The sequence below is a fragment of the Puntigrus tetrazona genome, chromosome 21 (assembly GCF_018831695.1).
Source record: "Puntigrus tetrazona isolate hp1 chromosome 21, ASM1883169v1, whole genome shotgun sequence".
Classification (NCBI taxonomy): Eukaryota; Metazoa; Chordata; class Actinopteri; order Cypriniformes; family Cyprinidae; genus Puntigrus; species Puntigrus tetrazona.
In genome coordinates this window covers 5,626,694-5,638,919 of record NC_056719.1, presented here as the reverse complement: position 1 = coordinate 5,638,919, position 12,226 = coordinate 5,626,694, and the positions used below count along the sequence as shown (strand labels likewise).

Genomic DNA, 12,226 nt, shown 5'->3' with positions numbered 1-12,226 from the left:
AAGACCTGAAAGAACCCCATCATGCTTTTCGAAATCAATTACTTGTCATCTTGTGTTCAATAAAAATGGATGGAATGTATATAATTTGTAAGCAATGTATAAAGTAATTAAAGGAGAAATATACTTACCTAATGTAAGACCATGTACTACTCTCTACTGCATCATCGTGACAAAGGCCTCCAAAACAATCACAATTCAGGCCTAGAACACAATTTGTGTCACACATTATAGTGTTTATCATAACCATTGAGCAAATGCCTTTTTTATCATATCATTGTTATTGTCTGTAACTTATATTTTACAACTAAACATGATGGCCATTCGAAAACATTTTCTTAATGAACATGTTATAAATAAATATTTTATACTGTTATAGGCCTTATTTTTTTAAATTAGGGTTTTTCTGTTTATAAAATATATTGTGTTGTTTTGTTTATGGTGTGTACTTTCATTAGGTAGTTAGGCAGACTATATTTAAATTCTAATATTATTGCTATGGTTTATGCCAGCCAACTCTAATCTGTATTAAGCACATATTTTACCTCTAATTTATATACTTAAACCTGATGTGTCCTTATGGACATTTATTTCTCTTTTTCTGTCTTTGTCTCTGTTGAAACCCATTAAACTAAGGCCATTTAACTATAAAAGGATGCATTATTTGTTAATTGCCTTTGATTTATATGTAGATGGTGCCATTTTCTCAGGTTTGACCCATAAAGGCAATACTTTTTTTTCCTGTTTTCTTCTTTTGCTGTATTGTAGAGTCAGTTGGACATACAGCTATAAACGTGTGGGTATGCTGGTATGCATGTGTTGTTTGTATGTGCTTTCTAAACAAATTGTGTGTATGTTTGTGTGTATGTAACATTAATGTTTAAGACTGAAATTATACTGTACTGCGAATTACAAATCAACAGAGCTTTGCTAGCATCAGCGGGAAAACTTTGGTACTGCACCCAAACAAAACCTTTCTAAAAACACATTTTTGTATTATCAGCCTCAAATTTGGAACACAGGTTGTTTACATACAGTAAAAAAAAATATTTTTATATAACAAGTTGCTCATAAATATGTTTTACTAAACTAAAACATCAAACTTTTAGAATCTTTTTACTTGTAAATGCAACCAATTCGAAGGGAGCATAATTAGCTTTTTTTTATATTTCTTCACATATCCACATGAGATTGGGCTACTTACATAAACTGAATGTAATAACGATGTGATCGGAAAACACGGGCAATTCTCTAGAGTTACAGGTAACAGACATATAAAGAGAGAGAAAGATGCTCACTTTCTGTATTTTTTGTGTGCACCATGCTTTTTCATTCACCTTTCACCCAACTGACCTGCAACCTTTGCGATAGCTGTTTTGAAATTATGGACATATTTTCTTTCTCTGATAGTGCAGGGAAAGCCTCCTCATCTTATAACTGGCACAACTGATTCGAAAAATTTGTGAAGAATGTAATGGACCGTTTCCTTTTTTCTACAGTGTGCTGAATAATTAAGAGAAGATGAAAAACTCATCGATGATTGTACTGGAGGCCTTTTACGGAATGGAGGATCTTAAATATCTTTATTTCGTGATCTTTTTCATGTTGTACATGTTTGTACTCTTTGCAAACGCCATTGTGATTTTTGTCGTAATTAGCAACAAGGCGCTTCATAAACCTATGCACATATTTCTATGTCACCTGGCTGTGAATGGCATCTATGGTAGCACAGCTTTGCTTCCCCCCTTGCTGGGTACTTTAATGTCTCCTTCTCATGAGGTATCTTTGGCGTGTTGTAAGGCTCAAACCTACTTCCTGCACACTTATGCTATCATAGAGTTCACCATTCTGTCAGTGATGTGCTACGATCGCTATGTGGCCATCTGCTACCCGCTGCAGTATCACGCTATCATGACCATAACAAAAGTGTATAAACTAATAGTTTTCTCATGGGGGTATCCTTTAGTGGCATTTGCTTTGTTTTTTATTCTGACCCTGCGCTTGACGATCTGTAGAAACATTATAGGGCGAGTTTACTGCTCCAACTATTCTCTTGTCAAACTGTCCTGTGATGACACAAATGTCGTGAGTGTGATTGGACTGCTTTCTGTTATTGCATACACTTTTCCTCAGTTAGCAATGACCTTCTACTCATACGGACATATTCTTAAAATATGCTTTACTGCCACTAAACAGTCTAAAATAAAAGCACTGAAGACCTGTACTCCACACTTATTCGCGATTCTGAACTATAGTGTGGGATGTTTTTTTGAGATTGTGCAAAGTCGCTTTGACACAAGTTATCTTCCCTTTGAAACGCAAATATTCATGTCACTTTATTTCTTAATATTTCCTCCCATTCTGAATCCGGCTATCTATGGGATGAGTGTTCATGCTCTGAGAATCAATATATTTCGACTTTGTGGTTCAAGGAATAAGATACTACCTTTAAAGTAGGGTCTTTGTTATTTTGTATAGGTGAAAAAATAATGTCCAAGTTTTCATGTATTTTCATGTGTCAATAAACAGCTGACACTCTTAATATTTGTGATCATCTACCCGTTTCTACAGGTTATGACAACAACTATAAGAGAAAACAGTTAGATGTAAAACAAGATTACAGATGATTGAGGACAGAGAAATTTATGAATGCATTTAAGAGTGGTTTATTAACACGGGATTGGGGAGTAGAATACAAGGAGAAAAAAACTGTTGAATTATATATAGATTGACCATGGATCATAAAGGGTTTACTAAATGCATGTAAAAAGAAGAATACACCCTACAGAGAATTTATAAAGCAAAGTAGTGTCAAATAATATACCTATAAAATATAAATGAATTGAATTGAAATAAATCCCAACTCAATGTTGGAAGAAAAATAAATTATGAATATTGTAAATAAGTGTAAAAATAAAATATGTACTGATTGTAATGGCAAGGTCATTGAGGGGAATTGTAATTTATAATTTCATACTGGTAAATTTCCAAACAAAATGAAAATGGCTAAAGTGGTCACACTGTATAAAACTGGGATAGACAGAACTTCTCAGACAGGCCTGTTTCTCTACCAGCACAACTTTCCAAACCTCTACAGAAAAATATTTAATAATACATTAGACACACGTTTTTAGATTTTTAGACATAAACTGTACCGGATTGGGTAAAAACGTATTTAAGAGACGTTAATATTTGAGAATCTCTTTACTGAGAAATGTAGAAGAAAAGAAAGGGATCACTGATTTGGGTTGGTTTCAACATCAACACACATGATAGGCCTACTCTGTAGGCATAAATGTAAAAAGTACTTTTAAAAGGATTTCAAATTCAAAATGATAATTATTGATTATTGACAGATTACTCGTTTCAGCCTAATATTAGAGCATTTTGATAGGCAGTTCAAGTTAGCAAATACACATTCCAAAGTTAAATCGGGAAAGATGTGGTGTTTATTTATTTAATTACTTATTCACAGTTAGTTTGTAGTGGTTGTTTAATATACATTTATAGAAAATGTAAATGAGCTGTTATGGATATGGATATGTTTTTTCAATGGTTTACCACAATTACACACACACACACACACACACACACACATTCTTGTACAGCACCACCTGCAAGCCTCCATGTACACTGATGTGGAAAAATTTGACCATATTTTTCAACAGCAGATGGCAGCAAATAAAAATAAACACGACAGGTTTGAATTGCTTTCTCTACATGGCATGCCCTCTTGACCCATACTTTTGTCACTAAAAAGGCAGAACCTCTTAAGTTGGTATTGTTTTGTGACATTACATTTGCTTTGCACCTATTCTAAACTGGTGAAAAATAACACTAGTAGCACATTTCTCATTCAGAAAATTTTAGTACATTTCAAAACTCAGTACAGATACACAGCAGGTAACACATTTTATTAAACATCATTGTAAGGGGAAAGACTAAAACTGTGTTCTTGTAAAAGAAAGTTCATAGTTTTATATCTAAAACGTTTTTTGTTTATATGTTTTTGTTTTGGTTTATATATATATATATATATATATATATATATATATATATATATATATATATATATATATATAGGTTTATATATATATAGGTTTATATATATATATATATATATATATATACACACACAAAAACAAACGACATTTTTGTCTTTCATTGTAATACAGGCTATGCCATGGCTTACTTAGGTATTTGTGTTTCTCGGTTAAGCGTCTACCGTTATCAATCCGCTGATAACTATAATAGTTTATAACATTTAATACAGCGTAGATTTATTATTTTTAATTGCCTGAGGGCGATAAAGGATCAGTAAGGTTTATCGGCACGTTCTTAACAGTAAGCATGACTTGCACTTTCTTTTGTTACTGTCCGGTTTGGAGGAGGAGGAGCCCTCTGGGCGAAAGCGGAAAGTTTCAGAAACTATTTCGAAGCTCAACAACATACTCTTTTATTTCGTGACCTACCGGCGGACTATAGAAACCCACGATGTCTAAAAGAGTAGCTGTAGTGACAGGCGCAAATAAAGGCATCGGACTCGCGATTGTTAAAGGACTGTGCAAAGCGGGTTTTAATGGGGATATTCTCCTTACTGCACGGAACGAGAAACTCGGACAAGATGCGGTTGCTGGACTGAAATCTGAGGGATGCAATAACGTGATCTTCCACCAACTTGACATATGTGACCAAGGAAGCTCTCTGAAGCTGAAAAAGTTTCTGCAGGAAAAGTACGGCGGCCTGGACGTTCTTATTAACAACGCGGGAATGGCCTTCAAACGTTAGTTTTGAATGACTTGTTTTTCACCGAAAGCATTTCAAAGAACAGTTAACACATTCGACAATTAAAGCGTTCTAAATATAATAGGTGTAGGTTAATTTAACATATTACAGTAAAATATCGTGTTGTTTTATTTTACTGTAGTAAAAGTTTGGTAAACATGGTTTGTTGGGGTATTGATTACCATTGATTACCACAGCCAAAGCAGATTCGGTTAAGATTCAGTAAAGTAATGTTAGTGTGGCAAAACATCGGATAGACTGTAGTTAACATGCTTTAACTACTAACCATGTTTTGTTTTTTTTTTATAGTTAATGTTCCTTAGGGGGAATTGAGATTTAAAAAAGTTAAAAAATAAAAATAAAAAAAAACATCCATAGACCTTACTTTTTTTCTCATTTTACTGCCCTGCAACATAGAAATACATTAGGAGTGAATGACTCCTATGGATTATCTTCTAGCGTAAAGATAACGATTTATGAATTGTATGTAAGAATATGTTTATTTTTGTATTCTATTTATATGCAGCCATCTGTGCTGAAAATCGTTCTGCTATGTCAAAGGCCGTTCACGTAGAACTTTTTTCATTCCCCTTTTCAAAAATGTTTCCATGTAACTATGTTAGTCGATGTTTACTGTTGCACTCAGGTCTCTTGCGAGTTTAAAGGATTTAATATTTTGTGTGAAAGACTTGGGGACTATATCTTCTGGAGGAAGGATAGCATTTGACTTAATAAAATTTGCTTTTAATTTATTTTATTATTGCACATTTTGTATTACAGCCAATTGAAACGCTCCTCTTTTTCTAGATTCGGCAACGGAGCCGTTTGGAGAACAGGCTGAGGTGACCATGCGCACAAACTTTTGGGGAACGCTGTGGGTGTGCCATGCTCTTCTGCCGATACTTCGACCCAAAGCTCGTGTGGTCAACGTGTCCAGCTTTGTTAGCAAGAAATCCCTTGACCAGTGCAGTGCTGAACTGCAGGCAAAGTGCGTCGACCAGTTTTTAGAGCAAGTTAAATTACATAACGTGTAGAATATTTATTATTATATTTACCTTTGGACAGATTCCGAAATAAAGATTTGTCTGAGGAGGAGTTGTGCCTGCTGATGGGAGAGTTTGTTCAGGCCGCACAAGCAGGGGATCATACGGCCCAGGGCTGGCCGAACACTGCATATGGTACCACCAAGGTAACGAACATCCTTTTTTTCCCGAAATGAGGAGTCTGGCGGTGTATTTTAGCAATAAGCAGGCCCAGACTAAGCATGTATTTCTGTTTTAGATCGGTGTGACTGTGCTATCGAGAATCCAGGCTCGGGTTCTTACCGAGACGAGGCCGGGTGACGGTATCCTTCTGAATGCTTGCTGTCCGGGATGGGTGCGGACAGACATGGCCGGATCAAATGCTAGCAAGAGTCCAGAGGAAGGGGCAGAAACTCCTGTTTATCTGGCAATGCTTCCTGAAGGAGCCAAAGAGCCACACGGACAGCTAGTGTGGGACAAGACTGTACAGGAATGGTAGGGTGAAGAGGGCAGGCGTCATCGGTTCATTCCATCTGCAAAGAATTTCACGATTACATCTGATCCAAAATATGCCGACATGAAAAGAATACTGTTAATGTTAACTTCTGCCACATTAAAATACATTGTAAAAAAAGCTCTAACTTGCTACAGTTTTCTTAAAGGTAATTCTGTGATTTATAGATGAGATATAAGCTGACCATATCTTATTTTCTGTATCTGTTCAGTGTCTATGGTCATTTTGTTTATCTAAGACAAACAGATTTTGGCAGATTTTCACAAAACTTACCATTGAGAAAACCTACACCTCTGTATACATTCCTATTTTGCGAAGCATATATTTAGTAGACAAACATTTGTGAGCTTGTGATCTTAAACTAACCAATAAAAATGATTTGCGGTAAGCTTGACTGACTTCGTGTTGTTCATGCTCAAAGGTTATTTCTGGAGAAAAGCATTAGATAGAGAAATAGTTACTGTATTATAGAATACTGGCTTGTGTGCCCTGCAGTCTGTAAAACAATCCAGCTTTTAAAAAAAACAATAGTATCTAAAAAAAAAAAACAAAAAAAAAAAACAAAAAGCAGTTATCAGTGTAGATAATGTAATTGTATTTTTTTATATAATGTAATTGGACAATTGCTAACTGGTAGATAAAAGTTTGGTGTATGTGGTAAAACACTGATCAGTTCTGGTAATAAAATCCACACCTATCTTGTTTGGATCATGCTCACAATATAACACTACTGAAGTCGATGAAACTGATGAATTGAAAAAAAAAATCAACAAAATGTTTCTATTTTGTTTTAGATAGAGTGTATGGTACATGTGTTTCCAGTAGAGGGCGCCAGAGATGTTAGGATAAATAATTAAAAGAAGATCTGGAAAGCCCTAAAACACCATTCCTTGAAGGTATAATAGTTATTGGAAAAATACAAATTTTAAAATATCTGAATGTCAGAATATCTTTTTTAGCACGCATCTAATCACTCTAGAAATCAAGTATTGATGTCCCTTTGTTTTTGTGGAAAGTGCTAACAAAGCTAAAATAGCATCATCTCAGTTGTTCCACTAGATGTCAGGATAGCATTAAAAAAAAAAACTAAAGACTATCCTCAAACGCTTCACCTCTTTTGTTGGATATTGTGTCTCCTGCGTTGGTAGTCTACTCTAAATAGCAATGGCTGTATAGTTTTTGAGGCCAAAAATATATACAGTATGTATAACAACAAATGGCTGCATAAACATAATTGATAAGAATTAACTGGCACTAATTATGTTAAATAGAGTAAAAGAGATCGCATGGAATGCAGTGTATAAACTTTTAATTCACATCCTTTATAAAAACAAACAAGAAGAAGCCTTGCTAGCTCTGAAGCCACAACAAAATAGCTGGCAGGAAATTGTCTTTCCTGAACACCTGTAACAAATGAGGATGTATTTAAAAATAAGTAAACAATGCTCGGTGACCTAGAAGTACAATTGTAATATTACACTTAATACATTATGTACAGTAAACATATGTCCAATGGTTTTTATATGCATTTTCAGTAGTTTCTGATGAAAGAGACGGAATGATCTACACATGAACTGCAATGAACGTTTTAAGTCGCAATTTGATTTTCTGATAATTGGTAGTAAACACTTTGGGCACCTTTATGTCAAACAATGAATATGACCACTTTTATGACTAAATGTACAGCAGTTGAAGAGTGTTATTCACAACACAAATGTACAACAGTATAAAACAACCAGTGCATCCGAGTGTGGTACAGTGGAGTCAAGTAACATGAAAAGGACAGGTTGACCAAAAAAAAAAGGAATAAAATAGTTCCCCTCAAGAAGTACTGGGTTAAAATTGCCTCAAGACGTTCTTCTCTTGTTTTTGCTCATCAGGACCAAGCAGAGCTTTTAGCAACACTTGCAGGTCTTCACAATCATATTTGAGAGCTGTTCTACCTGCGGAAAGTTTTAGCATTATTTAGAGGACATTTCTGTTGACCACTGATGAAAGTGATATTAAAAACATCAGTGAATTTAATTCTGACCTTGTGTTGGCGGCCCACATAGTAAAGGATGGGCAGTGGGTCTAGAACCTGCGGTACACAGCAAGGCTGAGCAGACGCACCGGGATTGTGATGCCTATACAGCGCAAGAACCTGCAGGTAAAGAAAACCAGACTATTTCAGGGCCATATATTCAAAACAGACCGGTTGTCAAAGATTCCAGTCCTGATTTCTACCTGCGAGTACTTATTTTCTGAAGTCCAGACGTAAGAGCAAGACCCAGTGCAATAGTTGGCATAATAACCAGAAGGTTCATGTATCCACTTCCAGCCCAGGTCTGTGCGGAAGTTAATGTACAGGCTCCGCACACAGCAGCCCTCGGACTTGCTGTATTTAACATGAAGATGGCACACAGTGAGGCATTTGATACAGTAATAATATAGTAAAGTATGTCAATTTTATTTTATGTTGACTCATAAAAGACTAACTCGGTACAAACTCCATCTGTTTCCGTTTGACGTTTTCTGCGAGATTTTGGCGAGCTGTGGCCATCAAGATGAAGTGACATTACCAAGATGTGAGGCCTTGGCATATTATTTGCTATGATTTTTGTATCACCTCTTGTACGAAACAAACCTGCAGACACAAAGAGCAATATTAGCTTGTCCTATCGACATCAAGACATAGAGGATTTTATTGTAATTCACAAACCTTTTATTCTAAATGGAAATTGCTTCTGAGGCTCACAATTATCAGCCAACTTCAGTTGAAATCCTTGCACTGCCTCTATGAGTCAAATTTTGGAGAAAGTTTTATTCATGATGCAAATAATGCATATACGTAATAAACACTTCTTTTGAACACTTCTTTGTGTGTGTGTTTTATTAATTAACTTATTTATTTTATTTATATTTATGCTTTTTAAACCCTGTTAGAATAGTTTTAAGGCCTTAGCCTAAATCCTTGATTTGTGAGTTTGTTATCTTCTAGCATACAAACATTAAAAATAACATTTTCTTTTGAATGAAAATTCACAAGATAAAAATGAAAATGCAAAATAGACTACTAAAGGAAATAGACTAGGAAATGGTAAAAAGTTATTTTTAGTGTTTATATTTTTATATTAATATATTTGTGTACCATTTACTGACATTTTAAATTAGCTATTTATATTTTTGTTTTAATTAATCATTTGTTCAGTCTTTTTATTTTTTTTTTATATTTATGGTTATATTTTTTTGTAGTTTAGCTAGTATTTTAATTATTAAAACAATTTTAAATGCAAGTTTTAGTACAACAATAACAACACTGGTCTGTATTTATATTTTTGTAGATATAATATCAATAAATAATTGTGTTTCTAAATGTGTTTCATAATTACTTTTTTTGGGGACAGTCATTCAGGTTGCACGCAAAATGTGGGACACAGCTACATTCTAATTACAAAATTGAAAATATTTTTACTGCAGTAATTTCCGTAGATTAAGATGAAAGATCTGAATCCTTATGCCGTCGACACATTAGACACTTCCTCACAAAAATCACACAAGGTCACGTTTCTCACCATTCCTCTTAAGCCAGTCCTTCAAGGTCTGTGTGACATCAAATGACAGCCACTTGCCAGTCATTTGTGTAGAAACGAAATGTGATTCCAGGTAGCGTGATTTGTTCGCGGTGACCTGATACAGCTCCAGTCTCTCCTCTGAATCAGGAGCCATTGAAGTGTGACTGATTTGCAGACGGAGCTCCACTTGGGAGATTGTGCGGTTTAAACCCAGTTTGTGGTTAACATCTGTGATGTTGAACCATAAGAACTTGTCCGGGTTTTCCTCCACTGGTGATGAGATAGAAAGCAAAAATGTTTGAAATACGTCGAAATATGCCTTTGATGTCCTTTTAAACTTTACAAGACACTGTTTTAATAGAGCACAGAAAAGGAACAATGAACTATCTGTGTTCGTATGAGCTGTGAGGGAACATCTCTGTATTATGAGAACCACGAGAACAAGGTTCTGTAATTAGGTGCCTGTGATATAGTCATACTGCAGGTTAACGCTTTGCACAATGATACTGTATGTAAAGATAAAACTGCAATGATGACTGCAATGAATCAGATGCATGTAAACAAACGTATGTAACTGACTTATGTTCAAAACTACACTAAACCATTATCGTAAAATATTACTACAATTCAAAATAACATTCAGAAATCATTTTAATATGCTGACTTGATGCTCAAGAAACAGTTCCTATTATTATCAACGTTGTAAAACGTGGTATTGTTTATATATATATATATATATATATATATATATATATATATATATATATATATATATATATATATATTTACGTGTGTGTGTGTGTAAGTGTGTGTTTAAATCGTAATGTTTTGCAGCAGGCATGGGAAACCTAAAAATGTGTGGCTGTCATTGTCGGTGGTTTTTGCACGTTCGTTTCAGACGCCAAACAGCAAAACCTCCCTAAACCACTGTTGTCATTTTCAGCCAAATAAGGTTTTAGGAGGCAATAATAGATACACAGATGTTTGGAGTCAAGCGATACTGTAGTTTACCGAGGAACTCTAAATCCAGGATCTGAGTAACTTCATTAGCATTCACTTACCAGCCTTCCTTCCTGTTTGTGGTCAGATAATTTGCACACACCCTGAATTCTCTGAGGAAATCATCGGGCACATGGCATACATAGCCATAACACAAAGTAAAGCGCTGTAGTCATTCAACAATCGATGGGCTGGACAATAGAGAAAGAAAAGACCCACTCACTTGGATTCATGGTGAACTTATGAACCTCTTTAGCGTAGTATTCCTCCTCCGTAAGATCATCTACAGGCTGGTGTACAGGAGTCACTGCCAGCTCCTCATTTAGCTCCACAGTGCTGTTGTACACCGAGACGAGCTCTGCTGGGATCTTGTCTATCTCCTCTACCTCATCTACTTCTGGTTCCTTCGACAGTCGTAGCTTGCTGAGAATCTGTCCCCGAATGGCTTCGATGCGTTTTCTCTTTATTAGTTCCAGGTCTAAAGAACTGCACGTTGACAACGCTAAGCTATAGTGCACAAGTCCCAACAGGCATTGCAATGCCAATAAACTCTTCGCCCTCATGGTCAGCTTCGCTGGAATTGGTTGATTCTTTGAATGTGGCACTAGATGGTTACAGAACTTAAAGGTCTTGAGCACTTCTAGATACAACGCTGGCGTCACTTTAGCATTGCTACAACGCAAGCTGGCGATGTCTTCTTTACCTCGAATTCAACGGCCTGAATCAGAACCCAAACATCACTGAGACAGTGATGTCCATACTGGCACAACAGACTCAATGGATCTGAAATAAAACAAACAACACTCACCGATTAAGTCAGAGGTCCATCGAAAGAACACGACAAATGTCCTTGTAAGCATTTAGAGTACCATTTCCATTCGATAACCTCAACGCTTCCTCGGGTCTCGCTCAACAGGAACAAATAAATACAAGTATTTGAGGTTCAAAGTAGCAGGTTTTGTTTCTTTCGTGTCCCGTACCCTTGTTCTGAAGACACTTAGTTTGCTCTCAACTCAAGGAATGACAAAAGAGGAAAAGGAAGCAGCACAGTTTAACCAAATGACACAACACTTCCTTTGCAGCACAGTAGTTTCCCCTGTAGATTTAACCCAAACTGTGGACAATATGTAAGGCAAAGCGTTTGGTTTAACTCATGATGGTATTCACATGCCTGGAGTTAGCTGGTTACAAGAATAATTCAATCTCCCTAATTAAAGGATTCATTATTTAAAATGTTACATTAAAGCCTTCTTCAGGCCTGTTCACACCAAGAATTTGAAATAATTAAATCATTATAATGATAATTTATTTATTATAGCCATACACTACAGTTCTGTTGTCTGTTACTTTAAATC

At 35.6% G+C, this 12,226-nt stretch overlaps 3 protein-coding genes across 3 annotated transcripts; 2 read left to right on the top strand and 1 right to left on the bottom strand.

Moving 5' to 3' along the window:
• The first annotated feature begins 1,518 nt into the window (after window positions 1–1,518).
• LOC122326968 (olfactory receptor 52Z1-like) lies at window positions 1,519–2,454 on the top strand. Its single transcript, XM_043222195.1, has one exon. The coding sequence runs from the start codon at window positions 1,519–1,521 to the stop codon at window positions 2,452–2,454; it is 936 nt and encodes a 311-aa protein (XP_043078130.1).
• Window positions 2,455–4,379: 1,925 nt separating this feature from the next.
• cbr1l (carbonyl reductase 1-like) lies at window positions 4,380–6,706 on the top strand. Its single transcript, XM_043222136.1, has 4 exons — window positions 4,380–4,780; window positions 5,590–5,770; window positions 5,848–5,971; window positions 6,064–6,706. Exons 1-4 carry the CDS (start codon window positions 4,492–4,494, stop codon window positions 6,301–6,303), a joined length of 834 nt encoding a protein of 277 aa, XP_043078071.1. The 5' UTR covers window positions 4,380–4,491; the 3' UTR covers window positions 6,304–6,706.
• A 904-nt stretch (window positions 6,707–7,610) lies between these two features.
• tgfb1b (transforming growth factor, beta 1b) lies at window positions 7,611–11,912 on the bottom strand. The gene is made up of 8 exons (XM_043222051.1): window positions 11,741–11,912; window positions 11,095–11,654; window positions 9,873–10,142; window positions 9,020–9,094; window positions 8,797–8,944; window positions 8,545–8,695; window positions 8,351–8,461; window positions 7,611–8,261 (listed from the first exon to the last, which is right to left on the bottom strand). The coding sequence occupies exons 2-8, from the start codon at window positions 11,432–11,434 to the stop codon at window positions 8,214–8,216; spliced, it is 1,143 nt and encodes a 380-aa protein (XP_043077986.1). The 5' UTR covers window positions 11,435–11,654; window positions 11,741–11,912; the 3' UTR covers window positions 7,611–8,213.
• Between the last annotated feature and the right edge of the window lie 314 nt (window positions 11,913–12,226).

What these genes read in the sequence shown, in the direction of transcription:
- LOC122326968 (XM_043222195.1), top strand. Translation starts at nt 1,519, where the DNA reads ATGAAAAACTCATCGATGATTGTACTGGAGGCCTTTTACGGAATGGAG.
- cbr1l (XM_043222136.1), top strand. Translation starts at nt 4,492, where the DNA reads ATGTCTAAAAGAGTAGCTGTAGTGACAGGCGCAAATAAAGGCATCGGA. An exon ending in AGTGCTGAACTGCAGGCAAA is followed by an intron (nt 5,771 to 5,847) that starts GTGCGTCGACCA and finishes ACCTTTGGACAG; the next exon opens with ATTCCGAAATAAAGATTTGT. An exon ending in CTGCATATGGTACCACCAAG is followed by an intron (nt 5,972 to 6,063) that starts GTAACGAACATC and finishes TTTCTGTTTTAG; the next exon opens with ATCGGTGTGACTGTGCTATC.
- tgfb1b (XM_043222051.1), bottom strand. Translation starts at nt 11,434, where the DNA reads ATGAGGGCGAAGAGTTTATTGGCATTGCAATGCCTGTTGGGACTTGTG. An exon ending in ACAGATGGAGTTTGTACCGA is followed by an intron (nt 8,696 to 8,796) that starts GTTAGTCTTTTA and finishes TGTTAAATACAG; the next exon opens with CAAGTCCGAGGGCTGCTGTG. An exon ending in CAGAAAATAAGTACTCGCAG is followed by an intron (nt 8,462 to 8,544) that starts GTAGAAATCAGG and finishes CTTTACCTGCAG; the next exon opens with GTTCTTGCGCTGTATAGGCA.